This window comes from Colletotrichum siamense (genome assembly GCF_013390195.1).
Source record: "Colletotrichum siamense strain Cg363 chromosome Unknown KSG_Cg363_contig02, whole genome shotgun sequence".
In the NCBI taxonomy this organism is placed as follows: Eukaryota; Fungi; Ascomycota; class Sordariomycetes; order Glomerellales; family Glomerellaceae; genus Colletotrichum; species Colletotrichum siamense.
This window is the reverse complement of record NW_023501015.1, coordinates 2,289,246-2,315,270: the sequence shown is the minus strand read 5'-3', so window position 1 is coordinate 2,315,270 and position 26,025 is coordinate 2,289,246. Positions and strand designations below refer to the sequence as shown.

The following is a 26,025-nucleotide window of genomic DNA, read 5'->3' as shown; positions in this document are numbered from 1 at the left end:
CTGAAGTCGAGAAGACGCTGGAAGCCAGCCCTCTGTGGGCAAGGGCGGTTGTAGATCACGAGATGAAGTCATGGTTCGTTGTGTGAGAAATGGCCATCATTGCCGAAGACTGGTGGCGATAAAATGACGACTGCCATTGAAGTTGACTAAATGAAATCGCAAAATGGGGCTTGAGGTATACGCTCACACAAATCACAGCCGATGCGGTTGTCTGAATGTTCTTTTGCGCCCTTGCACTGGAGCTTCAATAAATAGACCAGAACTAGATCATGAGAGTGCCAGGCGATGGCATTGGGGGGCGTTGTGTAGTACGACTATGCGTCTGTTATTCATTCCTCGTTGTCTCGTTCAAATCGTTAATTCCACCTTCTGCATGACCCGTGTTGCACCCATTGCGCCTCGAATTTCGGATGCTATTCGCTTTGAACCTACTGGTCTGGATCGAGTAGCTAGCTTTGCGAACTCATGATTCGCAGCTGCAGGACAGACGCGGTATCCTTCATCCTAACAGGTCGTCTGACTTCACCTGTCGACGTAGCTACCGCGATGCTTACAATCAACACTCCTGCTTGGGTATCGTACTATTGGTTGTATAGACAAGTCTGAAGCTGGGCTCGCTTCACTTGTCAAGCCCCCGTGCCTTGACGAAGCGATTGATCTGCTCGCGAGTGAGCTTGTCGTTGTATTGCTCTTGACATTCGTAGAAAGAAATGAGCTCCTGCGTGCAGTCAACCATGGCGGTGATGTCGACACTGCTCTCAGCTAACCAGGCACCGTAACGCTGCACCCGGCCAAACCTAAGATCCGGCTGCTTCTCCTTGTCCGCGGAGTTCGGGGTACCTGGGGTCGGAGGCAGTCCAGGAGCCCTGCCTTGGGCCTGGGCTAGGGCCGCACTCGCAGCAGCAATGCCCGCTGCCGTTGGCTGGTTCGATCCTGACATGCTGGACGACGGCCTGAGGACCAACACGAGAAGGATTGCAGTCAAGGCAATAGTGTGCGGTGTATACAGAAGAGGAAGGTCTGTCATGTAGTGGTCGTTGATGATGGACCAACCCAGCGCAACGTCCTCCTGAGTCAATGCCAGCTCTTGCTGGTAGTTGTTGAGGGTGCGATATGGTTGGTAGACGATGAGTTGGGAGCTCATCTCGGATATCATGAAGAACTCGCACTCGCCGAGCTTCGAGGTGTCGAGTCCGAGAAAGTCAGGCCACAACGAGCGCGCCTCGCTGACAATCAAACGAATGTGCTGTGGGCACTCCTCCATCTTACAAGCCAGGTAGAGGGCGGTCGCTACGACGAGGTATGGGTTCGTTCGGCGGATTTCGACCTTTGTGTAGAAGCGCTTGATGTAGACCTGGGCGGTGGCCATGGCCTGTTGACGAACAACCATTCGTTTACCGAGGCGATTAACCTCTATGGTTTGAGTTAGCGAGACAGTATCGGCGAAGAAACGCGGCAGGGAACAAACGTTGGTTGAAGTAGACGCCCAGGTGCCGCTGCTGCGGGAGGGAGAACATCTGGACGAGGTCGGCATTGTCGTCTTCCAGCTTCTGTCGCACCGCACCGAGGTCGTCTTTCGAGAAGAGCCAGAAGCGACGCTGGGTCGACTCCCAGTAGTTGGCAGCCATGACGACCTGGAACAGTATCGATTCGAGCCCTATGTCATGATTTGCGTCTCAATTGCACCGTACAGCCGGTTAACAGAGGTGCCCGGTTGGAACGGAGGAATGCAAGGCTGAGGGTTGAAGTTAGAGAATGGCTGCGAGGCTGGTGAACACCAAGAGGTTGTGGCAGTTCCCACGTCTGGTGTGGCGGTGCGCGTCATCCGATAACGATAAGATGGAATGTGCCGCGGGACGGGCAGACGGGAATAGAGGAAGCCGCTGTCACTGGACAGGGCAGCCACAGAAGCTCTGGAGCACTGAAAGCTCCAGCAGGACTGCTAATTGGCGGCAGCTGATTGCCTCGCTTGTCTCGCCTGTGGGACCCCGGCACCCTCTAACCCCCCCCCATGTTGCCGAGCTTTTGACGCTGTGGCTTCTGCGCGAACCACTTGCGGCAGGCGGGAGCGGGTTCTACTTTTTCTTGGTCGACGCCGCACCTCACGATCCCTCCTACGTCAGTCCTTGTGACTTGCAGCATGCAAGTGTCGCGACAACACCTTTCCCAACCCGCCATGTCTGAATGAGACAAAACATACATACCGAACCCCCCGCGAGCGACTCACCTTACCGATAACCCTCGTCGTCGCCCCATGACTCCCGCGTCGAAACCGAAGCCCCGACTCTACTGCCCTGCGCCCTGATGCCGCTGCTGCCATGGGCGTGACAGAATGGGTTGCCGAGCTCGAGATGGACATGGAAGAATCGCAGAACCAGCGCGATAAGCGCGTGGAGGAGCTCTGGAAGCAATTGGACGTCCAGGGCACCGGCTATCTCGACTTCAAGGGTCTGCAAAAGGGCCTGAACAGGATCGATCACCGTCAGCATCTTTCTTTGTCCGACGCTCCCGTGTGGGATGGTACTGATGTCGCGCTGCAGCTATGAAGAACGCGGAGGATATGTTGCGGAGGATCATGACCGTCGTCGACACCAACGCCGACGGCAAGATTCAATACGAAGGTGAGCTGCGAACGGGGGTTTTGAGCTGAGGCTGGAGCTCGTTGGCTGGGTTCCCCTGTCTTGGGGTTCGAGGAGAGGTGCTAATGGGTGTTGATGCCAGAGTTCCGCACTTTCGTCGAGCAGACCGAGAGGCAGCTCATGATATTGTTCCAGTCAATAGACAAGGATAACAATGGACGGCTGGACAAGACGGAGCTGCAGGAGGCCTTCAGGCGGGCCGGGCTGGTTGTGCCGATGCGCAAGCTTAGTGCCTTCTTCGGAGATATCGACATGAACAACGACGGCTTCATCAGCTTCGAGGAATGGAGGTGAGCCTGAATCCCCTTGCCTCAAGGGCTCTCCTTTTCGTGTCAGAGATGATGGGCTGGAAATGACCGAAATTTGGTCCCATGTGATGGCGGGGCCTCAGGGGTTGTGATGTTCTCGGTGTAGTTCGGTGAAGGGTGGAGACCGAGATCTCAGGACGCTTCGCCGACACGCCGTACATCGTGGTCTCCTCCAGATCCCATCTGTGCAAAATTGGCAGAGGAGCAATTCACTGACAAGGCATCTCTGATAGGGACTTCCTCCTGTTTATGCCAACGCACAATGGCCATGCGCCGCTCAAGGCAGTATTGGACTTTTATTCTTCCATTGTCACTCTCACGGCTGAGGGTGATTCGATGGTGTCGGAGGAGACACTTGAAGGCTTAGGTACGACCGGCTTCCTTCTGCAAACCCTCTTTGGATCCATTTTGAGGATCGCATCACCTTCGGATCGTGAGACTCCGGCCGAGCCCCTCACCGACACGGACGGCCCGATGGTGCCTTCTCAAGAGGACAATCCTGACATTTCGAAAATCCCTACCTCATCAAAACCAGCACAGCAGACTTCACCAAGCAGCTTCAGAGACCCTACCGCGACAATACCGTCAATACCGACATCAAAACACCCAACCATCACCGACAGCGTGGACGTCGACATGGCGGCGGCGGCGGTCCTCCAGGCCGGCGCCAAGGCCGCAGACGAACAGTATACCGGCCTCGCGACCATTCGAAAACTCCCCGGCGTCGGCACCTCCCAAGCGAAACCGGTCACTGGCTCCGAGCAAGGCTCCAGCTGCGATGCAACTGCTGAACGCAAGACCAAGAGACTGACTGACTTCGCTCCTGATCCAGGTTATTTCATCGCGGGTGCCGTCGCCGGAGGACTTTCGCGAACTGCCACCGCCCCTCTCGATCGTCTCAAGGTGTACCTGCTGGTCAACACGCGGGCCACCACCGAGACTGCTGCCACCGCCTTGAAGCAAGGGCGACCAGTAGATGCTCTTCGCAATGCCGTCCGCCCCTTTGGAGATGCCGTCAAAGATCTGTGGAAGGCCGGCGGCATTCGGAGTCTTTTTGCAGGTACGAAATTTGTCAGTCGCGGCGATGCTGCCGGCGTCCGAGTCATCTCTCGGCCCAGGGTATCGCCGTTGAAGCTTGTTTGCCCGATGCATTTACTGACCGAGTCAAGGCAATGGACTCAACGTCATCAAAATCATGCCCGAGAGCGCCATCAAATTCGGATCCTATGAGGCCGCGAAGCGTACTCTCGCTAAGCTCGAGGGCCACAACGACCCCAAGCAGATCAACGGGTACTCGAAATTTGTTTCGGGTGGTGTTGCCGGCATGGTTGCCCAGTAAGTCTAGCCCGTTTCGATCGTGATTGTTGCTGCTCGATCCCTGCCAACTCAAATGTTTCCATCCCATTGGTGCTGGATTTTGTCGCTGTCACTGTTTCATTGTTATATCCGGCTTTGTTTGCTGACTGCAGGCTTTCAGATTCTGCGTGTATCCGCTTGACACGTTAAAGTTCCGCCTCCAAACATCAACAGTCCAAGGCGGCCTCACTGGCAATGCACTCGTTCTTGATACTGCCAAGAAGATGTGGCAAGCGGGTGGAATGCGCAGTGCGTACCGCGGTGTCACCATGGGCCTGATGGGCATGTTCCCTTACAGTGCCATTGACATGGGCACATTTGAATTCCTGAAGACTTCGTACAAGAGGTACATGTCAAAGTACCGAGGCATCCACGAGGAAGATGTCAAGCCAGGAAACATCATGACTGGGCTTATCGGAGCCACCAGCGGAGCCTTTGGTGCATCGGTGGTGTACCCACTGAACGTGCTGCGCACCCGTCTCCAGACGCAAGGCACTGTAATGCACCCCGCCACTTACACGGGCATATGGGACGTCGCACATAAGACGTTGAAGAACGAGGGCATGCGAGGCATGTACAAGGGCCTCACTCCCAATCTCCTCAAGGTTGCTCCTGCCCTGAGCATCACTTGGATTGTGTATGAAAACTCAAAGAAGCTCCTCGGATTAGAGTGAGGTGCCAGGTAGAAAGGAAAGCATTGGAAACAGGGGGTGGTTGGTTATCACTACAAAGAAACGCTCAACTACAGCGGCCGCGAAAGCCGGGGAGTATTCTAGGAGCGTCATATGGAGAGGGAAGACTATGGGACGGCGTAGGAGGAATGAAATAGCCTGGTCGCCGATTTGAGAGCGGCTCATGATACAATTGCTTGAGGAACATGGCCAGTTGTCATGGCGTTTGGAAGACGTGGAGGCGAGATACCAGAAGACTTTCCATTTAGATTGCCCAGACTAGGGTGGCTACTACCGCGGCGTAGGTAGTCGGATATACCAAAGATCTGTGCCCAATCCAGATGAGCGCTAATAGTGCAAAGTGGATGAACCACGTGGAGGCGATGCTTATTGAGGCTATCGTGACGACGAACGGGTCCTGCATTTTGTGTGCCGACCGGTCGGTGCCTAGATCTAACCTTTTTCTCACGATCCGCCCATTTCCCCTCCCCCAAATCTTCAGATGGCAGGCCGGGTGACGTGGACATGGACCTTCGGCGTCATCGTCTGCCCTACGAGGACCAGAAATCTTCAATTTTAACCCCGACAACGGATAAGCTTCATCAAGAGCTTACGTGCGATCGTCGTCACCCCGCGCGTCGAGTGCTCCAACCATGAGGAAGCTTGATTGACGACATACCCCGTCGAGGTGCAGATGCGGGCACACGACTGTGATTCGTGACACCGTCAGCACTGAGCAGAGGGTAACACACATTAAGGTGTATGGCCGGCCGGCCGACCCCGGCTCGGAGCGATAACCGAAGCGGCCAGCATGGGAACTTTTGTCAGCGTAATATCGGGGTGAAGATGGTCCACCTCCACTACCTTGCGAAGTGATTGCGAAGAAATGTCAACTGTGAGAGAATGAGACAGAAAAAAGACGAGTACCAAAAGACAATAGCTTCTTCCTGCCGTAGGCATCCAATCCCAGTCGACCACTCTCCCAACAATCTGACAGAAGTACCCTCTGTGCCTCTTCACAGTTGCTGTCGGGCGCGGCCCTGCTCCACCCCTCCACCTCTGTCCAATTGAGTTTGATGCTACCGTTAACCAGCTTCCTGTTTCGTTTTGGGCGCACAGGCGTGTATCACGCAAGCCTACCAAACCAGCGTATTCGCAGGCGGCAGGAGTCAAGCATTTTCTGGCGGTGGTGCTACTGCGTAAGTCAAGCATCGCGGGGCCCGTTTGCTTAGTTGCTAAGACGCAGAGTCCCCGCCTCCGCCATCCACCGCTGTGTCGGTACGCGGTCTCATATCTCCCTGATCTGCAGGCTGACGAGTCGCCCCCTCCTTTGCAGCAGTCATGTCGAGCATGCTGTCGCCGTATCGGGTACAGGCGCCGGTGCGAACACCAAACACTGCTGCTATCGTAATTTTTCCTCGAGTTCCAATCCAAGGTAAGGTATGCGTAGTGTGTCTTGCGTCTTCGGCGGCCGCGGCTGGATGACTGACCGGGGGTGTTTCTGCATGGCTATCTCTGCTCGTAAATTCGCAATCGCACGGCGGGTGGTTGGGTTTGGGTTGACCGATGTCGAGGCCGGTTAGCCGCAGAAGGAACGGGACTGGACTTGCCTCATTCAACGGTCCTGCCCGTGCCGCCGCTGTATCTCTAAGCCGACTCTTTTCCCTTTCTTACATTCCTCCCTCCCGAACTTCCCCTCCTACGTACCTGCCAACGCTGGAACACGCAACTATCGTCGTCTTCCTCTGCTTTCCCATCACCACCAACACCGAACCCCGCCTTACGACGGCAGCTTGCGCGCATTGTTTTCCCTTCTTACACAATTACAATTCGCATTGTAAGCTAAGCCGTCTTCAACAAGAAATTCTCCGAGGAAGTCGAAGCCGTGCCGTTTTGGTCTTGGCAATCCGTTTTACCCGTCCCTCGACACTGCGCGTATCAGCCAAGCCCGTTGCGATTCAGCACCTGTCAAACCTCTTGTCAAAGGAGGTGTGAGAGACGGGACTGACCGTTCAGACCCTGAGGTTACCGTCGCAGTTTGTTTTGGGACGAATTTCTGAAGTGGGTGTAAGGGGCTGCCGTCTCAAGAGCCCAGCGAAAAAGCTCAAACAGTAGCTGCAATAAGCTGTGACCCCGGCATTGAAGAAACAGGGAGCGTAGTAGTAAAGCAGAAACCATCTGAAGGGAAGGGACACACACAGGCACACAGACACACAGGCACAGACAAGTCAGTCAGGCAGAGGGAGAGAGGCAAGATCGAAACGGTACACAAATAGAAACAGGCCTTGCTCTTGGGCTGCTGCCGTCGCCATGCCGGCCCCGTATTCCGACAACCTGTACTCCGCCGACGACTCCGATTTCGAGGTCCCGGACGACGACCTCGACGTGCACCTGTCGCCCACAGACGGCTACTTCCAGAGCTCATCGTCGTCAGCGGACAACCTCTACCCTCCGCAACAGGAACAGGAGCTGCAGCAACACCAATATCATCGTCGTGACCACACCACCGACAACGTCACCGACGCGACGCTGCCCACCTCCGCCGGCGTCCCGCATGTACCCAACGTCCTCGTCCAAGATCCCTCTCTGCAGCTGCAGCAGCAAAAGTCCTCCAAGAAGGACACCGAGGCTAGGGAAGAGACAAGGTTAAACGCCTCGCCGCATACGTACGATCGAGGTACCTCGTCGATCGAGAACGACGACTACCACTACGACGACGGGTTCTCTTCCATCGGCGACAGCGTAGCCACGCCGTCCCACACGACGACGTACACCTCCCACGCCCAGAGCTCGTCGTCTTATACGCCGTACTCGCCGTCCACCGACACCCCGCTGCGCACTCCCAGGACACACCCAAGAAGGAGCCTCTTCTCCCATACGCCATCCCTCTTCAACATCCCGCGAGAGGCACCGCCGGCTTACACGCCCTCGCCCACGTCGCCGCTATCGTCGTCATCCCCAAGAGAGTTCAGGAATTACCAGACCTTCTCTCCCGTATTAGCCATGGGGGCCTCAGAGGAAGCGCGGCACCTGCTGGGCCGCGACCCCGAAAGCATGGGAGGCGATGAGCCCTACCAAGACGACGAGAGGCCGCTGCCGTGGAAGGACAGGGTCCTTAAGAGGTTCCCGTGGGCGTCGAGAAGGACGCTGAAGATGGTGCTCTTCGCCCTGTTGATGTTTTCCATCTTTGTCGGCTTCTTAAGTATGTTGAGCGGGACCGTGAGCCACTCGGTAGGTGACATTCTTTTCCAAGACTTTTGTTTTCTATTTTCATCAAAAACTCTGTCTCTCAATCTAACACACACCTAGTCTCCCTCAAAGGAGCCCGCCAAGAACTTCGACCCTGTCACCGGCCTCCCAATCAAAGATGGGCCCGAAGCTCCTGCCGAGCCTTCCAATCCCACCACGCCGTCGCAGCCCGGCTCCGGCCCAGCCAGACCTCTCCCCTGGCGACCTCAGTCCGCCTGCGCCCAGAACGAGCACCGTTTCGAGACCAGAGTCTTCGACGTCGGCTTTGACTCGTCCAAATCGCTGAGCGTCCTCCAGACCGTTCAAGAAGGCAAGCAGCCCTCCCACGGCGGCTACCGGCCCGACATCACCGGTGACATTGTCGTCCGCCGCCAGCTCTCCGACAGCCCCGGCCCGTCGGTCGAGGTCGAGGTCGTCGGCAACGACGAGCGCCTGGACGTCGAAATTGAGTGGGACGCCAAGATCCAGCAGCTCCGCGTAAAGGCCCCCGTCGCCATCGAATGGAGCCAGACCTCGCAGCCGTGCATGGCCATCCGGGCCACCGTCTGGGTTCCCGCCGACGCCGAGCTCAACCAGCTCACGCTCGCCGCGTTCCACCTCGGTGTGCGCTTCGTTGACGACCTCGCCGTCTCCGTGAAGGACACCCTCGAGATCCGCACCTACGCCGGCGACGTCCGAGTCCCCGGAGGCACCGCCGCTGATTCCTCTGCCTACCGCCTCGACGCCCGCAACATCGTCGTGCAAACCATCTCGGGCGACATCGCCGGCGGCTGGCCCCTCTTCGACTCGCTCAAGATCCGCTCCGAGTCGGGCGACATCGCCGCCGCCGTGCAGCCCAAGCCCGTTCTCGAGTCGCGGCCGCTGCCCGCCGTGCTCGAGGTCTCGTCCGTCTCGGGCGACGTCTTCGTCAAGCAGCCCCTCGACGAGGCCGCCAAGAGCGCCAAGCCCGATACTGTCATCCCGCCACGCAACTACATCACCTCCATCGAGACGAAATCCGGCATGATCCGCGCCTGGGCAGCGTTCAGCACCGCCGCCGGGATTAAATCCGTCTCGGGCGACATCGGCGTCACACTTCTCCCCGTCTACGACCTCAGTCTGCTACCGTCCACGACCGCGGCGGAGCCTGAGCTTGTGACCACGACGAAGTCGGCCAACATCGCCGTCACCGTTCTGGAACCCCTCTGGGTCGAAATCGCAAAGACGCTCTCCCGCGGCGAGAGGGAGAAAGAGAGGGCGAACCCCAACCTCCCCGTCGACATCCCCACCAACCCGCTCCCCGTCCCCGACATCCCCGCCAAGATGCCCCGCATCCCGCATATCCCCAACATCCCCTTCATCCCCATCGGCGCGCGCGACCCGTACCGCAACTTCCCGGGCTCAGACCGCCGCTGGAGCGACCTCATCCCAAAGAGAAGCAGCCCTCCTCTCACCGAGGTCTCTTCTTCATCCGTCAGGCAGGCAGTGGCAGCGCCCCCGCCCATGCGCCACCTCAAATCCGTGCACGACACCATTAGCGGCAGCCTCAAGATCGTCTACCCGGCCTCGTGGGAGGGTGCCATCGACGCCACGAGCGTTAGCGGCGACATCAACATTCGCGGGCAGGGCGTCAAGTTCGACAGCCACACGAAGTGGCCCAAGTCCGTGAAGGCGCACAAGGGCCAGGCGTGGACGTGTTCCGCGAAGCTGAACAGTGTGAGCGGCAACGAGGAGCTCATCATCGGTCCGGCGTGAACTGCCTCGAGGAGTTGAGGCTTGTTGCGTGATATTGCATACGAGAAAATGAACGCAAGGAGGGGAGGGATATCCAGATATGCGGGAAATATACTGGACGAAGAAGCAGACATGAGAATGCGGCATACCATGTGAATAATACCAGTCGTTAACGATTCAGGATTTGGAGTCTTTTTTTGGTTGGGGGTTTGCGAAATACCGGGCACAATCATGACCCTCAATATCATTTAGTCGAAATAAATCATTTCATATATACCTATATTCATAAAACATGTGTCCAGCTACATCCCGCTGAATCAGTCACGCACTCGCGCAAAGGGGGTATCATTTTTTGCAACAGCCTCCCTCCCAAACTCCATATCCATCGGCCCTGACGCCGCCACCCTCTTCCTCCTCCTCGTCGTCCTTCGTCTGCGCGGCTTCTCGTCCTCCACAAGCCCCCGGAACCGCTCCTCGTCCCCTTTATCCAACAACCCCCACTCCACCCTTCGATACCTCGCCTCAACCTTGACCCAGCGCTCCATCCCCGGTAAATGCACGCCCAGCGTCGGCAGCGCCAGCATCCTCAGTACCTCCTGCCCCGTATCTTCGTCCCGGTTGACCGCATACAGCGCGGGCAGGGTATACCGCACCTTCCCCGGCGCGAATCGCTTCAGCGTGCCCTCCAACCTCACGCGCTCCTCATCACTCCCCAAACTCTCGCGGAAGGCCTTGGCGTGCTGCGCGGAGAAGGGCAGCACCCTGAAGACAGAGCGCACGCGCCCGCGCACGCGGACCCAGAAGCGGCCGTCCCAGAGCTGGAAGCGGCGCCATTTGTGCCAGCCCGGTCCGGCGTGCGCGGGGACGGGCAGGGGCTCGCGGTGCAGCTGGTGCAGGAACTCGAGCTGCGTGAGGCCGTTGGCGGGGAGCGTTGTGGCGTGCCCGTTGGCGTCGATCCAGGTGCACCCCGGGCGAGGGCCGGGCGGGAACTGCGGGAAGTTGCGGTTGACGCCGGCGCTGGTTGTGACTTGGGTCACGGCCGGGAGCGGTTGCAGGGAGGGGTAGGGCTCGCGGACGAGGTACCATTTTGAAGGGGACGAGGGGCCTGGGACGGGGAGGAAGAGGACTGCGGCGTGGTTGAATGACTTCCGCGGAGAGGGGGAGGGGGAGGGGTAGAGGGCGGGGAAGAGGCGCGCGACGACGGTTTGGAGGGAGGAGAGCTGGGCGTATTGTTTGTCTGGGGAGACGAAGGAGAGCAGGCGGCGGACGATGAGGGCGGCGATGGTCCGGCGGTGGGATATGCGCATCTCGCGTCTCGCCTTGGCGGCATGTCTCCGTCTCGGGGGCGGCACGGCCATGGACGGGAGGCTGACGACGAGGGTGCCCACGTTCGGCTCAAAGTCGCCCTCCACGGCGCGCAGCACCCACCGCTCCGCCTCGGCCTCCTGCGCGCGGATCCGCGCGTCGCATCTTGCCGACAGCCGCAGCACATTCTCCTTCCGCAGCGCCCGCGGGAGCGCGTGCCCCTTGACCATGTGCCGCACCGCGTTGCGCAGCGTCAGCGTCGGGTCGGCGTTCGTGCGGTCCTCGAACCAGCGGATGTTGTGCCGCTCGCACGTCGCGCGCAGCCGGTCCTTGCTGAACCCCAGCAGCGGGCGGTAGATCATCACGCCGGCGTCCTCGATGGGTATGCGCGCGAGGTTGCGGATGCTGCTTGCCGCCCTGGCCCTGGCTTTCGCGGAGGCCGTGGCCGCGACGGGGTCCTGCTCCGCGTACGGCGTCTCGTGCCAGCCGAGCTGCAGCCCGGCGCGCAGCTCGGCGGCGGAGAGGGCGAGGTCGAGCTCGGAGTGCAGCTCGGCGCGGACGTGGTGCCAGTCGCGCTTCGACGGGCGGAAGGAGACCATCGGCATGCGCAGCGCCTGGTCGTCGACGTGGCCGGACTCGTGGACGCCGTGGATGTCGCCGCACTCTGGTATGGGCGCCTGCGGTGCAATCCCGCGCAGCCCGCGGGAGCCGTGGCCGGCGAGCAGGCGCATGAGGACGGTTTCGTAGTTGTCGTCCTCGTGGTGCGCCAGGAACACGCTCTCGATGTGGCGGTCGCGGCAGACCTTGCCGATGGCGCGGTAGCGGGCCCTGCGCGCCAGGCTCTCGAGGTTCGGGGCCTGCGCCGGGTCGCCCTCGACGCCGAGCTGTTTCCAGACGACGGTCTCGACGACGGGCTGGATGTGGCGCAGGGCGCGGAGCTCCTTGGCGACGGCCTGGGCCTCGTCGGCGGACTCGGGGCGCAGGCCGTGGTCGACGATGACGGCGGTGATTTTGGAGAGGGGGTTGTCTGCGATGCGCATGAGGGGGTTGACCTCGCGCAGCTGGTTGAAGAGCGCGGCGAGGGCCATGGAGTCGAGGCCGCCGGAGACGGCGAGGGCGATGCGGCGCGGCTGGACGACGCGGGCGTGCGGGAAGCGCGGGGTCGCGGTGGCGCGGACGACGTTGAAGAACTCGAGGAAGGTTATGTGTTTCGGGACCGCCGGGTGGAGGAGCTGGGATGGGGCGATGAGAGACGACATTTTGGCAATGACATCGTTGGTGGTGTTTGTATGGGTTCTGGCGTGTGTAGTGAGGTAGGTGGTGGTTCGGGAAGTGCGTGGTCGTCGGCGGGGAGGTTCTGTTCGCGACGGGATCGTGAAGTTGAAAAATGGCAAAGTGGGATGGTGAAGCTTGACAGTTGCAATTGGCGAATCAACGCTGCGAAGCTTAGGTACCTAGCGTGGGACGAAAGCTTTCCCGGGGGGCGCTCGGGGCAGCACCCGAGCTGGACCTTGCCCAGAAGGACCCCTGCCGGTATTTTTTTTCCCTTGCGTACAGGGGACGAGACCCGAGGAGGGGACCGATCGAGCTCCGATATCACGGCGATAGCGCAGCAAACGACGAACCCGCCCGCCGCCAGCTTGCACTTACTTCCCCCTCCTCCCACGAGCGATGAACACGACGCGACCTTGACCTCCAAACCAGGCCTCGGGCCTTTTCCTCAACCACCACCACACGAATCTCCCGTCCTACTCGACGACCCTGCCGACAACCAGCTCCCCCGCGCCCGAGCACGCGACACACTGGAAAAAACCCCAGCGAAAACCCCTCCCCCAAAGAACGGCAACATGTCGTCCGCAACCCCCCCCTTCACAACAGCCCTCCTCGCAGGCGCCCTCGCCGGCACGACCGTCGACCTCTCCCTCTTCCCCCTCGACACCCTCAAGACCCGCCTGCAGTCCTCCGCTGGCTTCTTCCCCTCGGGCGGCTTCACCGGCATCTACCGCGGCATCGGCTCCGCCCTCGTCGGCTCCGCCCCGGGCGCCGCCTTCTTCTTCTGCACCTACGAGGGCTCCAAGGGCGTCATCCAGCGCAAGCTCGCCTCCGCGGGCGACAAGAAGTGGACCGACCCCGTGTCGCACATGCTCGCCGCGTCCCTCGGCGAGGTCGCCGCCTGCGCCATCCGCGTGCCTACCGAGGTGGTCAAGCAGCGCGCGCAGGCGGGCCAGCACGGCGGCAGCAGCGCCGCTGCGCTGCGGGGGATCCTGAGTTTGTACTCGACGAGCGCGGGGCTCGGCGGCGTGTGGCGCGAGCTGTACCGCGGCTGGGGCATCACCGTCCTGAGAGAGGTGCCCTTCACTATCATCCAGTTCCCGCTGTGGGAGCGGCTGAAGCGCTGGGGCCGCGAGAGGAAGCAGAACAAGAACTGGAAGCTCGACGGGAAGCAGACCGAGTACGAGGTCTCTGCGGTCGAGAGCGCGCTGTACGGCAGTGTCGCCGGTGCGGCCGCGGCGGGAATCACGACGCCGCTGGATGTGCTCAAGACGAGGGTCATGCTGAGCAAGGAGAAGGAAAAGGTCGGAGACGTTTTGAGGGGTATTTATCGACAGCACGGCATCCGCCCCTTCTTTGCGGGAATAGGACCGAGAGTCATGTGGATCAGCATCGGAGGAGCCATCTTCTTGGGAAGCTACCAATTCGCGGCGAATACGCTTACTGGAGCGGTGCTGTGAGGCGGAGGAGACATGGTGGTTGCGGACGAAGGAATGAATATGCATTGGAGGCCACTCAACGTGCCTCCCGCCTTGTATGATACGAGCACTTTGCCAAAAAGGCCGTGCTTGCCAACTTTTCCGCTATGTACATTACTAGAAACGCCTAATACCCGTGCTGATAGAAGTCATAGAAACGCCAGGCTGCTTATGCCCGGATGATGCTTGAGCCACAATTCCCTCTCTGCGGATGGCCTCGAGCCTAAGCTGTCGCATTCGGAGGCGTCTCAGTGCCCTGCGAGGGGGCTGGCTCGGGTTCAGGGGCTGCAGCAGGCTCAGGTGGCGGGTTGGGAATCTCCTTGCGCCCGTTCGCCTTGTAGTAAAGCTGGACATCGCTGCTCCCTTTCCAGATATGAGCGCGGAGGGTTGCGAGGGTCATGGTAATAGGTAACAACTGTGATTGTTAGTCACATCCAGCCTTAATAAAGGCAAACCAACTTACCTGGTCATTGCAGTAAAGCTCCAAGTATTCATGCGGCATGAGAGCGTCTGGCTCGGGGTTCTCGACAGGTGTCTCGATGCGTTCAGCGACATATGCCAGGATCTTCTTCACGCGGAGCATCCTGTTGGCGTTAAGGCGGTTGTTGCCGTCCGTGGACGCAATATCCGGCAGGCTGTTTTGCCACGGCTGCAAGACGAAGGAAACCTTCACAGGCTCCTTTGGTGGAATCTGATTTTGAAGCAAAACCTCGCCGAGCCACATCGGCCCCCGCTCCTCAAAGAGGTCAGTCCCTTGACCAATCGTTTCTACGGTTCCTTGGTAGATGTTGGCGCTGCCACCGGTCGTCTCCTCCTGAAGGACGACTTTCGTTCCGGGAGGCAGCTTCAACACAGGCGTGTCATTGGGCAGGCTTGGCGTAATCTTGGTCTCGATGAGCTTGTCCGGGTTCTCGGTTAAGGACTTGTCGTAATCGTTGCGGATCTTCTGGATAGCCCCCAAGAAACTGTCGTCAACCTCCTTCTCGTGTGTCGACGATGCTTCAGACTCCTCTGCCTTCTCGTCAACGACAGCAGGCTTCTCTGGCGCTGTTGTAGAAGCCGAACGTCCAATCTTCTTGCTTCCGAACGACATCCCCATCCCCATGCGGAATTTCTTGCCAAACGGCGTACTGGGGCCCTTTCCATTAGCATCCTTCTCTTTGTCCTTCTCGTCCTTCTTATCCTTGTCTTTTCCCTTCTCTTTCGAATCTGCGTCGGACTTGGAATCGGCAGCAGGCGGTTGTTCTGTCGCAGGCGTGGCTGGCGCCGCGGTAGGCTTTGAAGCACCTTCTATGGGGCCAATAGCACTAGTGAAGTAGTCTTCTTTCTCCGTAGACGGACGGCTGAACTGGGATGACTTCTTGTCGAGGGGGCTAGCAGGGGTTGCAACTCCTTCGGGAACATCCTGAAGCTTACCCCCTGCGCCAGGTGTAGCAAGGCCGATAGCCATGCCGGGAGTCATCGGGTACTGCAAGCCATTTGCTCGGGGAGTGCCCGTGTTCTCATCCCACGTTGGAGAGCCAGTGGGAATGGCTATTGACGATGGCGGGTTGGCACGGCTTGCTGCCAGCTTACGTTCTACCACCTCGTTGAGAGTTTGACGATACGCCTCGTCACGCTTGATCTCTTCGTCGATCAAGCCAGCAAAGAGATATCTGAGGACCCATTTACCAAGGTTAACTGCAACTGGTCAGCATCCGTCAGTTATCAATATGGGTGAATCTTACTTCTCTGGTCTTCTCGGAATTCGATAGGCTCCTCCAAAGTCAGCTCATCCGCGTACATCTCAGCGTCAAAGCAATTATATGGTTCCAAGACAACCGTAAGACTACCGGAGCTGATGTCAATGGAACACCACGGTGCAACTGCCTCCGTAGTATTAATCTCAGGTTCGACATCTTCAAGATGTCTTTTGCCAAAGCTTTGAATAGGCTCGCACTACACAAGTTAGTCGTTGCAGTTAACTTCCTTCCAGCCAACGCACCTTTATCAGGTCCCAGAGAAGAACATCGCCTGCCGTATCCAGCGTCAAGACTCTTCTCCTATCGTTTAATAGCTTATGCTTGACTAGTCCGAATTGACCCTCGATAGTCTCTTCGGGGTTCTGGTTAATGGGTATGGGCTCCGTTCCCTGCGGAGCATTTGCGCCTGCCACAGGAACGGTCTCGGGGGGAGGATTGGTCGGAATAGGGAAAGCTGCCGTATTGGAGATTCTCAAAATCGACCTTGGCGAAATTTCCTTCTTTGAGGCATCCGCTGGAGGCGGGCTCGAAGGTTGCCTGGGTCTCGAAGCCGTCGAAGCGGCCCTCTGCCGTCTGAATGCCTCAGGGAGTTGCAGATCTGGGCCAGTATCAACATTAGACCACCTGTTGATGGATGAGGTATTTGTCGCCGTCCAGATGTAGTCTCCCGCAGCGACGACTTTGCTGATAGAGTGAGACTCGTGCGCGACAGCAACCGAAAGGCCCTCGTCAATGTCCTCGAAACTTCCCCGCACGTCCGTCTTGACGACGAAGCCAGCGCGATCACTGCTGTAGAAGGTACCCAGCTCAGGGTCGTCTGAGAAGAGTGACCAGACGCTGTCCTCATGCATTGTGAACGTGTACATGCAACGACCGGCCGTGACACTCCACAGCTTGATGGTATGGTCAGAACTGGCAGTCAGGACCTTGTCGCCGGCCTCGTTGAGCAAGATGCCACGAATAGTGCCCGTATGACCGACAAATTTGGTAACTCTATGGCCAGATCGGGGGTCCCAAAGGCGCACGACCGACTCGGGTCCGCCGTTGGCCATAATGTGGTGGCCGACACTCAGAGCGTAGATAGAACCCTTCTCAGCGACTTCATCCCCCTTGGTATCAATCTCGAGAGTCTTTCCACCGCCGTTGAGATCCCACAGATAAATCTTGCGGTCGAAACCGCCCGAGGCAACCCAGTTGACTGAACCGCCTGGGGGTGTAGCAACACACTTGACATAGTCGGCATGCTCGCCGATCTTGGCCGCGTTATCGTTCGTTTCGGAATGTGGACGCCATACCTTGACGGTCAGGTCGTTGGAGGCAGTGACGACGGCGGAATTATTGTTTGCGAGGACAATGTCGTTGATCCAGGACATATGCGCCTGGGTCTGGGAGCGAAAGGTGGTCTTGGGCTTCTTCTCGGGCGGGGATGCGCCGCCCTTCAGGTCGAGGCCGAGGTCCCACGCGCAGACGACGCCGTCGCGGGCGCCGGAGTATCTACATATCGGAGCGAGCCCGTCAGTGCCTGTCGACGCAAGGTGGGCTTCGAGGCTTTGGAATCGTGTGTCGGGTGCTTACAGAATGCCATTGTCCTTGTCGACAGCGAGGCCGTTGACGCCGAGTCTGTGGCCGCCGCCCTGGGAGCCAGCTGGGAGCTCGAGGACTACCGGGACGTCTACGATTAGCACGACTGCCAAGATGTACGGTGGGAGCACGGCAGAGACGACAACCTCGCGATTGCAGAGGTCTGATGCGCTCGACCGCGTGGACGTGCGGGGTTACGTTGTCGGGCTCGGGGCTGTTGCGACGACAAGCGCGGCGGCAGCATACGAGCGGCGACAGCGAAACAGCACAGGCGCAGCGGGAGTGGCAGAGAGACATACCGTAGCTGATCCTCTGGCGCGCCTTCTTGGCCATTTCGAGCGGTAGGGCGGGGCCGGATTACTGATTACGCATGCAAGAAGGTGAGGATGCACTGTGATGGCGATAACACGGCTATGGAAAGCAAAACAGGCAGAAGAAGCAATGGTACTGGAATGACGATGGTGATGGTGCAAAGATGGAGGTTTGGCGGTTAAGGGTACGTAGGGTATGATGTATGGGCAGGCGGCGGGTGGATGGGATGGGCACATCAGACGGGGCGGGAGGATGGGGTGGGCGAGGCTAGGCAAGGCGCACCTCCCGTGTGGTGTCGGTGTCGGTGTCACTGCTGGTGGTGGTGGTGGTGGTGGTGCCCATAATCGTGTTGGTGCAGGCGCATGTCGAGTGCTGTTGGTGGTGTTGGGAAGGATCCATCCATCGCTGCGACCTGAGGTCGGGGTAGGTACCAGGGAGGTGCAGCGTGCAGCGTGCTTGCTACCTCTCAGTGTGAGTGCGCGTGGAGGAGGAGTGGGCGGGGTGGGTTTGGCCAGATGCAGGAGCTAGGTGAGGTGGGCAGGGGAGGGAAGGTACCGATTTTATCTTTTCCACGGGAAGCGAGACGTGGACTTCGTCATTTGCATCTCTGCTCCTCCCTCCACGCCCCTGGACAATCAATCAATCTACTCGAGCAATTGAGTTTGTCTGCCTGCACCCTCAATGCCCCAGGAACCCACGCACCAGATATTGGACCCTTCAGATCGCATATCGCTGGCATGAACTCGACTCGACGGGACGAACATGTCAGCTCTGGTTCTGGTTGCATGCAAGCTTTCCTTTCCATTCATGCGGTTCGCTAGCCAGGCATGGCAGACAGGCAAGGTATGTACCTTACAGAGAACACCACCACCTCAGCATCAATCAGCATGACATGACCGGGGGCACGTATCATTCATTGGATTCGTGCAAACACGCATGGCTCGCCGCTAGCGCCCCCAATGGTCCCAGGTGTCAGGTGCGGTCCAATGCTGCATCAGCATCAGGACCCTCCCAATGTCTCCCCGTCAGGTCCCCTCTGAAGAACTGTGCAACATGCATCGGTGGCCCAAAACATGGCGCTGGGAACTAGTCCATCTCCATTCGACGAACCATTCAATCACCTAGATCAAGCTCAACCCCAAGACTCCAGTCACGTTCCAGAAGCACAGAGATGCGCATTGTAAGTTCATTAGTGTCCCTCTAGAAGGTGGCAGGTTGCTAGTGTCCGAATGACAGAAATGCCAGTGGCTGGGGAGCAGCCAATAAAGGCTGGAAAAGGGAAAGAGCCACCCGAAAAAAAAGCATGGACCGCCGATCCCCCTCCTTCCTTCCTTCTGCTCGGGTCGGTCCAACGCCTGCCATGAGGTGCCTTCAAAGTCTCCAACGGAAGCTGCCCACCGTCGCCGTAAAGCCGGTCCTGCCTGCCCCGAAAAGCTGGCTCTGCAAATGGCAAGTCCAGGTGGGGCTGTCACCAACCCGCCCCTGCCCCGAGAGCCCGGCCCATAATGCCCCGCGTTGTTCTTCCGTGTCACATTTGCTTCTGCCAACTTCCAACTCCATCATGAAAATCAATTTTGCCTTTCCGCATCCATGCCACAGCCATTCATCTCTCGATGCTCCTCGAATCGTCGCAAGCTTCCGTGATTATCCCGCCAACATGTAATCGAACGCCGCGATTTCTAGCGTAGACGCGGATTACCGATGTCAACAAAGCTGAAGCGACCATCTTAGTCGTCCAGATCCATGCGCTTCGTAGCCGCAACGAGCTGCTGCAGTCCAAGCACGCTGTTCCGAGCATTCTTCTCCGTGACCGCATCGTCCGGAGCGGCATCCCGGGCACGGCGGGCGTCCTCTGCACTCATCGTCAGCTCCAGATTCTCCTCTGCCTCATCGGTGACATCTCGATAGCTTCTTACCAAGCAACTGCTTCAGCTCCTTCTCCTCGCGAATGCAGGTCTTGCAGCGGCCGGTGACGGGGCGGGTTGCCTTCTTGATGTTGCCATCGCAGAGGGGGTGGGGGATCTGCTTCGGCTGCTGGTCGGGCAGGTGGATCGTACGCTCGAGGGTGAAGTTGCGCGACGACTGGAAGAGGGAGCTTCCCCGGGCCGAGGCGCATTTGAAGGTGTTCTGGTAGTGCTTGTGCATGCACTCCACGTAGAGGGTGGAGATGATGATGCACATCGCAGCGGTTGGAAGGATCTGAGGAGGTCGGGTGAGATGGGGAGAGGAAGTGGAGGGCGAGGTGAGTGAGTATCGTGAGGTGTCAAACTGCTATTGGGTTTTGCTTGGAGCACTGGAGAAGTACAGGGTCCGGAGTGCGAAGGGAGCAAAAAGAATTGTTCAAGTGGTGGTGATGGGTTTGCTCCCGTTGCGCAGTTGCCAAATCAGAAGGAGTGACAAGTGGGCAGAAGCTCAAGGTGAGCTCGAGGTGAGCCTGAACTGGCAGCCTATGCTATTGTGAATACATGCTGCGTATTCGTTCACATACGAGATTCACCACTTTGTCACCTATGAGAGCTTTCAATAGCACGGGCATACGAAGGTAACAAGACAACAATGGCCTCAAAGGGCAGACCGGCTGGGAGTTGCAATTCTCAGTCACCTCAGGTCAGGTCTGGTACCTAGACACACAAAACAAAAACATCACAGCTCCATTTTGATAAAAGTTGCTTGACTATAGCCATTATGATGCTATAAGAGTCTTCAACCACACTGACTATGAGATCGTAGGTCTCTTCTGGCCGACTCTCCAACCAGGACCCAACTCAACATCAGGGGCAGACATACATTTCGACAAAAGTTAGCACAGCATGCAAGACAGAACATGGGCTAAGCTTCTATTCCTATGCTTTTGTCTAAACCAATATTTTCTGAGCATGATGATATATTCTCTCCTCTATACTATCAGTCCGAGCCTGGATCACCATATTAGAAGCCCGGGGAGTCGTCTCCCTTATTCCGCTAGGCCTCTTCAGCAACGGCTTTTTCCCCGAATCTGAGGGGAATCGATGTCTCGTCGTCGTCTGGAGCAAGATTAGCTGGCCATTCAGGCGCACATGGCTTTCCGTTCTTGGCTGCAGATGTCGTGATTGCTCAGAATTAAGCTTATATCCTCATGCTTTGGACAGCTCAAACTCTCGTCTTAGCGCCCGGGACCCCCTTCCCTGCGCCCAATCTAACACCGAAATCGCGACATCTGAAAGAGCTCCGCGGGTACGTGTTCCGCCAAAGAAATTAGGTAACCTCTGCAACGGCCAAAGAAGGGAAGCTTGAGATACGTGCCAGCGGCGACATTGACAATCTAAGATGCCATTCCGCGATCACGTCCGGGGCGCGAAACCAGTCCCGAAGATCTAGCGGTCCCCGGGTCTCAGTCTCCCACAGCATACTCCCGTCCCCACAACCCGCGGGCTGTCCGCAGAGGCACGAGTCAAGCGGAGCCCGCACCAGCGCCTCGAATACAGTGAGTCCTCCAGCACAGCCTTTCGCCTGTGGCTACTCTACTTCTCTCGGTGAATTGCCAGGAGTCCTGCGAAGATCTCTGAAGAAGTTGCCAAAACGAACGTCAAGTATCGCGACGAGAGGAGTGTCTTCTAGACAATTGGTATTATAGAACCGCCGGGACACCATCACGTACCCTAGCTCAGCCCTGCCCACCGCCCCTCCGGCGATGTCTTGCAGGGACAATCAGAACCACGATAGATTGTAGCCATCCGATCATCCTTCCCGCTCTCGCACGTCAGATCGGACCTGCTCGGTATCAGGCCCGGCGTCATCCCATATATTTAGCTTCCGTGTTTAGTGTGGGAGCCGGCCTGCCGTGTGGGAGCCGGACCCCTTTACCGGGACCTACTCCAGCTTTTCGCCGGCCGGGTCGAGAGAGTGGCGCCGCTCGAACGGCAATGACGACGGGGCTTGACTTGTTGCTTACAATAGGTAGATTAAGGAGGAACTCAATTTACATTTTTCTTGTAGGAATGGGACTCGATCGCTGATAGATAAGAGGAGGAGAAGCCGTCTCTTGCGATCTGGAGTTCTCAGCTTCATTGTCTTCATCCTCTCGTCGCCATCCCAACACTCGTTTCCATTCGTTACTACATTCTTTTGCATCATATCGCCTCACCCAAAAAGACCCCAAGGAGCATTTCAAGATGAGATCTGCTGCCGTCCTGTTGTTCATCGCCTCCCCCCTCGCCGCATCGGCTTTCATCGTGGGGGCTTACGAGACCGTCAAAGATTGCCAGGAAGCCTGCCCTGCATCTGTAAGTAACGACACCCATCCAAGATCTCTGTCAAAGAATTTAACTGATAATATTGGTTTTGGGGGAAATCTAGTGTGATAGCTATACTTATGATTTCCTAAACTGCACCATCAGCACCGACAGCTGGAACCCTCAGTAAGCCTCTCGTCTCCTATGCATTTGTGTTTTCGTGGTATGGAGCATTGTGCTAATTAATCACCTCTGTAGCAGTTACTGCAACTGCAAAGAGAGACCTGCGAAGAAAAGATCTTCAAGAAAATAGACGAGTCACGACCTTGATCGACGCCCCCAGCAACGCATCAATCGGATCGCTCGGTGTCGGGTTCGGTATTTCATGTGGGCTTCTTCCCACAAATTTAGCTTCCCGTCATATTGGATGGGATCCGCCCTATTCCCCGAGGAGATGGACTTTCAGTCCTTCTACTATATGGAATTCGTACACCGCTCGGGTTTTTGTGAATATGGAAATAGCGGGACGGGGGCTGGCGGCATGAATCGTTGTTTTGTTGATACGGGTCATCTTTGCGGAGTTTGGGGAGTTTACGAGATCTCCTCGGGGAAGGGAATTCCGATGGCGATGATAAATGGGAGTCGGTTTTCGTCGTTATTCGGATAGATGATCTTCATCCTGCACACGCAAATCATATCCTTCCTATCAAATTGTATCGCAAACCGTTCCGTCTGTCACCATGAGATCCTCCGCCCTCCTGTTGTTCATCACCTCGCCCCTTGCCGTCCTGGCTTGGACTGGCCAGGTTTACACCACCCAGACTCAGTGCCAGGCGGAGTGCCCTGCAGCTGTACGTTTGGACACCTAGAAGGTCTTGCTGGATGTGTTGCTGATGCTTCGACAGTGCTCGAGCCAGAATGGCGCGTATGACGGATGCTCCGGCCCCGGTGTTGCTCAGTCCAAGTAAGTGTCCTAAGCTGGTGTACCGTGTTGGTGTCTTGGTTTGCTGATTGTCTCTAGCGTCTACTGCAACTGCAAATAGGGAGATGTGGTTGATGAAGGGTATGAAGTAGGTGGGAGAGTGTGACTAGGACTTCTGACTTCGTGAAGCACTTGTACCTAGTCTTCACCTCACACTCAAATGATCTAAGATATTTAAGTCCCGATTTGCACCGCTTCTTTCACTCAAGCCACACGCAAATGAATGGCGTTGTTGGACTTGCTGCTTACATGACCCATACTCATCGCCTGCCGATTTACCTCGTGAAATGCCGCTCCAGGATATGTCAGAGGTTTCCTTTCAACCTTGTTGAGGCGGGGTTTATATCGTCATGAATACGAGACGGACAAAACTGCCACTGAACAATACTATCTTTGGCTGTCCATTTACACAACATAAGGTAGGACATGGTCCTTTCGTGCCACTCAGTAGAGGTAGCTGAGGTTGGCTCATGACAATTCACTCGGTCCAAAGGTGAGTAAGATATCACCAACACGTTGACTGTCACAAATTGTGGAGGTTTGGAAGTATAAGGAAGTAGGGCATTAATATATCCTGCCAGAGGGACAGAAAGGCCTTGCCGAAGGTCAGGGTTCGAGATCTACTTAGCTTCCCTATCGCAGATGTTCTATTTATCAAGAATGTAATTTTCCTAACCAAATATAATCGGTGTAATAATCCGGTGCAGAGCATTTTCGGCCACAAACGCCACATGGTCGTGGTTGGCGGAGACTAGGTGACTCACAGACAAGAGCAACACTGAAAAGAGACGAGTCTGAGACTCAGGCGTCACCATCTGTCGTCTATTAGGTTAACTAACACACCAAAGATAGAGGCTGGGGACACTTTACGTACCACTACGTACCACTCGCATGACATGCTCAAGCTTGGTCTCCGTGTATGACCAGCGCTGACCACGCGGAAATTACCTATTGTGCTGCCGACTTATATACAGACCTGACGGAGGTTAGAGTTTATTGCTAGCTCCTTCTCCAGAGCATACTAACTGTCCTACTTTCACCAAAAGGAGCTCGGCATGAAGCTTGAAATAGGGAGGGAAATATCCTGGCGCTGATGCATGCGGTAAAAACAGAGAGCCAGAGGATAGAGCCAACTCTACACTCACCTGTATCACACTCGCAACCCATTCAAAAGGAGGGAGTAATACAGTGAGATGAAGTTTCAAGCTCATCAGGGAAGGAAGACGGCAGCCATCAAGGCCTCAGATCCAAGCGATGTTGGAGCAACCACGAATTGCGCAGTGTCGAACGTTCCACGGGCCCCGTTCTGGGAGTTATAAATGTAGAAACTAAGAACTTCAAAGAGAAATCAAACCAATATAGTTGTATTTCATTCCGGCTTCTCTATCACTCAGTCCTGTGAACCCGCAATGACGTCTCATCAAGTCACGGTGCAATCCCTGCCTAGGTAACGATCAACCTTGCGTCAGTCTCTTACACTCAGTCTTCGTTGATTAGCTCCCAAATAAACACAAACCGACAGAAATAGACGGATAGGATGAAGAAAGCCAAGAGTATGTCAAAGTGGGACACACGGCTACAACACAGCGTGCGATGATGGTGAATGGGGATAAGTGAAATTGGCTTCTAGCTGCCTACCAGACTTCACAACGCCACCAGACAAGTCCAAGGTATTGTTTGCTCAACTATTGGAAATTCATAAGAAAGCGTATCTCATATAGAGGAAGCCTGAAAGCTGGAGTTGTATGCGAACTAAATACTGGTATATCAAGGTCTCTGCGACGTCGGTCAACGGGGGGTTATTGAAAGAATCATGTAACCATCTGGCATTCTCATTTCTCGAAACGAACTTAGCTAACACCAGCATCAAGAGAATCACAGAAATTCCGGCATTTTGGGTTCAGAGTATGCCTTGGACCCTTCCTGCAGCGCTGCTATCGTTGATACTATCCACTTGGCTACACCTGTATACACGTCCAACACCAAAGACTGCCACATAGGTGACTTCTGAACTACACTCTGAGGATTGAATGCATGAGACAACTGGCAGTAGATGACGCTGTGGTAACAGAATCCATCAAGATAGGTTTAAAGTATCAGAGCCTACTGATGAAGAGGACATTTGGCTGCAATATCAGTATTCAAATCTAGACCTCGACTTTATATTCCCTTGGTAACTGAGGTGGGAGAAGCAATCCCGCTTCACGATAAGCAGGGATCAAGGACTGGTTTGACGTTCAGGACATCATGGTAAGTGGCACGTCAGAATTGATACAAATAACAGCGTGCGTGGCTGCAGTTTCCTGCGCCACTTCAAAGCTACTGGCAGTCTACAGTCTGTTTAGAGAGGTAAGGCTACTCTCTTGACCTGTCCAATGTCCATCACCTTGATCATCAGATATTTCCATCCACACAGCTGAGAAGCGTTCTTACCACAGTTGGCCAAACCAATCGTTAGGATCAATCAGACATGACACTACAAGCTGAAAGTTCCATTATAATCCAAAAAAGATGGCACCGTGCCTTCGGTCTAGAACCCGTCTTGACAAGCTGACCAGCTACTGGTTGTGAGTATCAGTGAACCGGTAGCCGCGTTCCCTCATCTCGATCATGGATGGGTGGCATTGGAAAAACCCCATACGGTTGAAAGAGAGATATTAGAAATGAGAGGAAGATTATAAATAGAGGTCAAATGGTGGTTCCAGACGTAAAGACTACCACTGGACTAGACTCACACGCGAGGCATACCGTCCGCATCGAACCACTGGTTTTCAATCTCGCTCACAATACAGAGTCTACCACAGGCAAACCACTGAGGGTTTCACCTGAAATAGCAAGACTCGTGAAGGGAATCAGATCAGCGCCAGCAGTGTTCGTTAGCAGGACGCCGTCGCCACGCAAGGAGTTGGTTTTCGTCAAAGCTCATTTGCGGGTTCTTATGTATGAAAAGATGGACAAGTTTATGTTAATTCGAACAACTGCTATCTTTGTAGCAGTGTACCGACATCATTCGGGGCATGAACGGACAGGCCGGTCACCACCCGGCTCCGGTGGCCGATGTGGGGCCGGCCCGGACACGCTCCGTACCCAATCACGACGGTAAAGGGTTTTACCGATATTACAAGACCCAGTCGCATGGCAAATGAATTGAACTCTAAGCAATAGTAGTCCGGGACATTTGGTTTTTTGAGCCTTGATTTCTTCCG

General features: G+C 56.4%; 8 protein-coding genes across 8 annotated transcripts; 4 read left to right on the top strand and 4 right to left on the bottom strand.

The window, feature by feature from the left end:
• Positions 1-619: 619 nt before the first annotated feature.
• Positions 620-1,628, bottom strand: SSN8 (RNA polymerase II holoenzyme cyclin-like subunit; the record flags this gene model as incomplete). Its single annotated transcript, XM_036634451.1, has 2 exons — positions 620-1,413; positions 1,469-1,628. The coding sequence occupies 2 exons, from the start codon at positions 1,626-1,628 to the stop codon at positions 620-622; spliced, it is 954 nt and encodes a 317-aa protein (XP_036500180.1).
• A 690-nt stretch (positions 1,629-2,318) lies between these two features.
• On the top strand, positions 2,319-4,977 carry SAL1 (Calcium-binding mitochondrial carrier SAL1; the record flags this gene model as incomplete). Its single annotated transcript, XM_036634450.1, has 6 exons — positions 2,319-2,481; positions 2,541-2,621; positions 2,722-2,929; positions 3,181-4,007; positions 4,117-4,282; positions 4,425-4,977. 6 exons carry the CDS (start codon positions 2,319-2,321, stop codon positions 4,975-4,977), a joined length of 1,998 nt encoding a protein of 665 aa, XP_036500183.1.
• A 2,307-nt stretch (positions 4,978-7,284) lies between these two features.
• Positions 7,285-9,957, top strand: CGCS363_v002600 (uncharacterized protein; the record flags this gene model as incomplete). The annotated part of the gene is made up of 2 exons (XM_036634449.1): positions 7,285-8,205; positions 8,284-9,957. 2 exons carry the CDS (start codon positions 7,285-7,287, stop codon positions 9,955-9,957), a joined length of 2,595 nt encoding a protein of 864 aa, XP_036500182.1.
• Positions 9,958-10,253: 296 nt separating this feature from the next.
• On the bottom strand, positions 10,254-12,500 carry tilS (tRNA(Ile)-lysidine synthase; the record flags this gene model as incomplete). The annotated part of the gene is made up of 1 exon (XM_036634448.1): positions 10,254-12,500. The coding sequence occupies one exon, from the start codon at positions 12,498-12,500 to the stop codon at positions 10,254-10,256; it is 2,247 nt and encodes a 748-aa protein (XP_036499441.1).
• Positions 12,501-13,088: 588 nt separating this feature from the next.
• PET8 (putative mitochondrial carrier protein PET8) lies at positions 13,089-13,973 on the top strand (the record flags this gene model as incomplete). The annotated part of the gene is made up of 1 exon (XM_036634447.1): positions 13,089-13,973. The coding sequence occupies one exon, from the start codon at positions 13,089-13,091 to the stop codon at positions 13,971-13,973; it is 885 nt and encodes a 294-aa protein (XP_036499440.1).
• Positions 13,974-14,214: 241 nt separating this feature from the next.
• bun107 (UBP9-binding protein bun107) lies at positions 14,215-17,647 on the bottom strand (the record flags this gene model as incomplete). The annotated part of the gene is made up of 6 exons (XM_036634446.1): positions 14,215-14,406; positions 14,455-15,671; positions 15,719-15,929; positions 15,976-17,227; positions 17,309-17,405; positions 17,614-17,647. 6 exons carry the CDS (start codon positions 17,645-17,647, stop codon positions 14,215-14,217), a joined length of 3,003 nt encoding a protein of 1,000 aa, XP_036499433.1.
• A 1,706-nt stretch (positions 17,648-19,353) lies between these two features.
• On the bottom strand, positions 19,354-19,807 carry CGCS363_v002596 (uncharacterized protein; the record flags this gene model as incomplete). Its single annotated transcript, XM_036634445.1, has 2 exons — positions 19,354-19,478; positions 19,543-19,807. 2 exons carry the CDS (start codon positions 19,805-19,807, stop codon positions 19,354-19,356), a joined length of 390 nt encoding a protein of 129 aa, XP_036499432.1.
• Positions 19,808-21,777: 1,970 nt separating this feature from the next.
• Positions 21,778-22,150, top strand: CGCS363_v002595 (uncharacterized protein; the record flags this gene model as incomplete). The annotated part of the gene is made up of 3 exons (XM_036634444.1): positions 21,778-21,888; positions 21,962-22,023; positions 22,096-22,150. The coding sequence occupies 3 exons, from the start codon at positions 21,778-21,780 to the stop codon at positions 22,148-22,150; spliced, it is 228 nt and encodes a 75-aa protein (XP_036499435.1).
• Between the last annotated feature and the right edge of the window lie 3,875 nt (positions 22,151-26,025).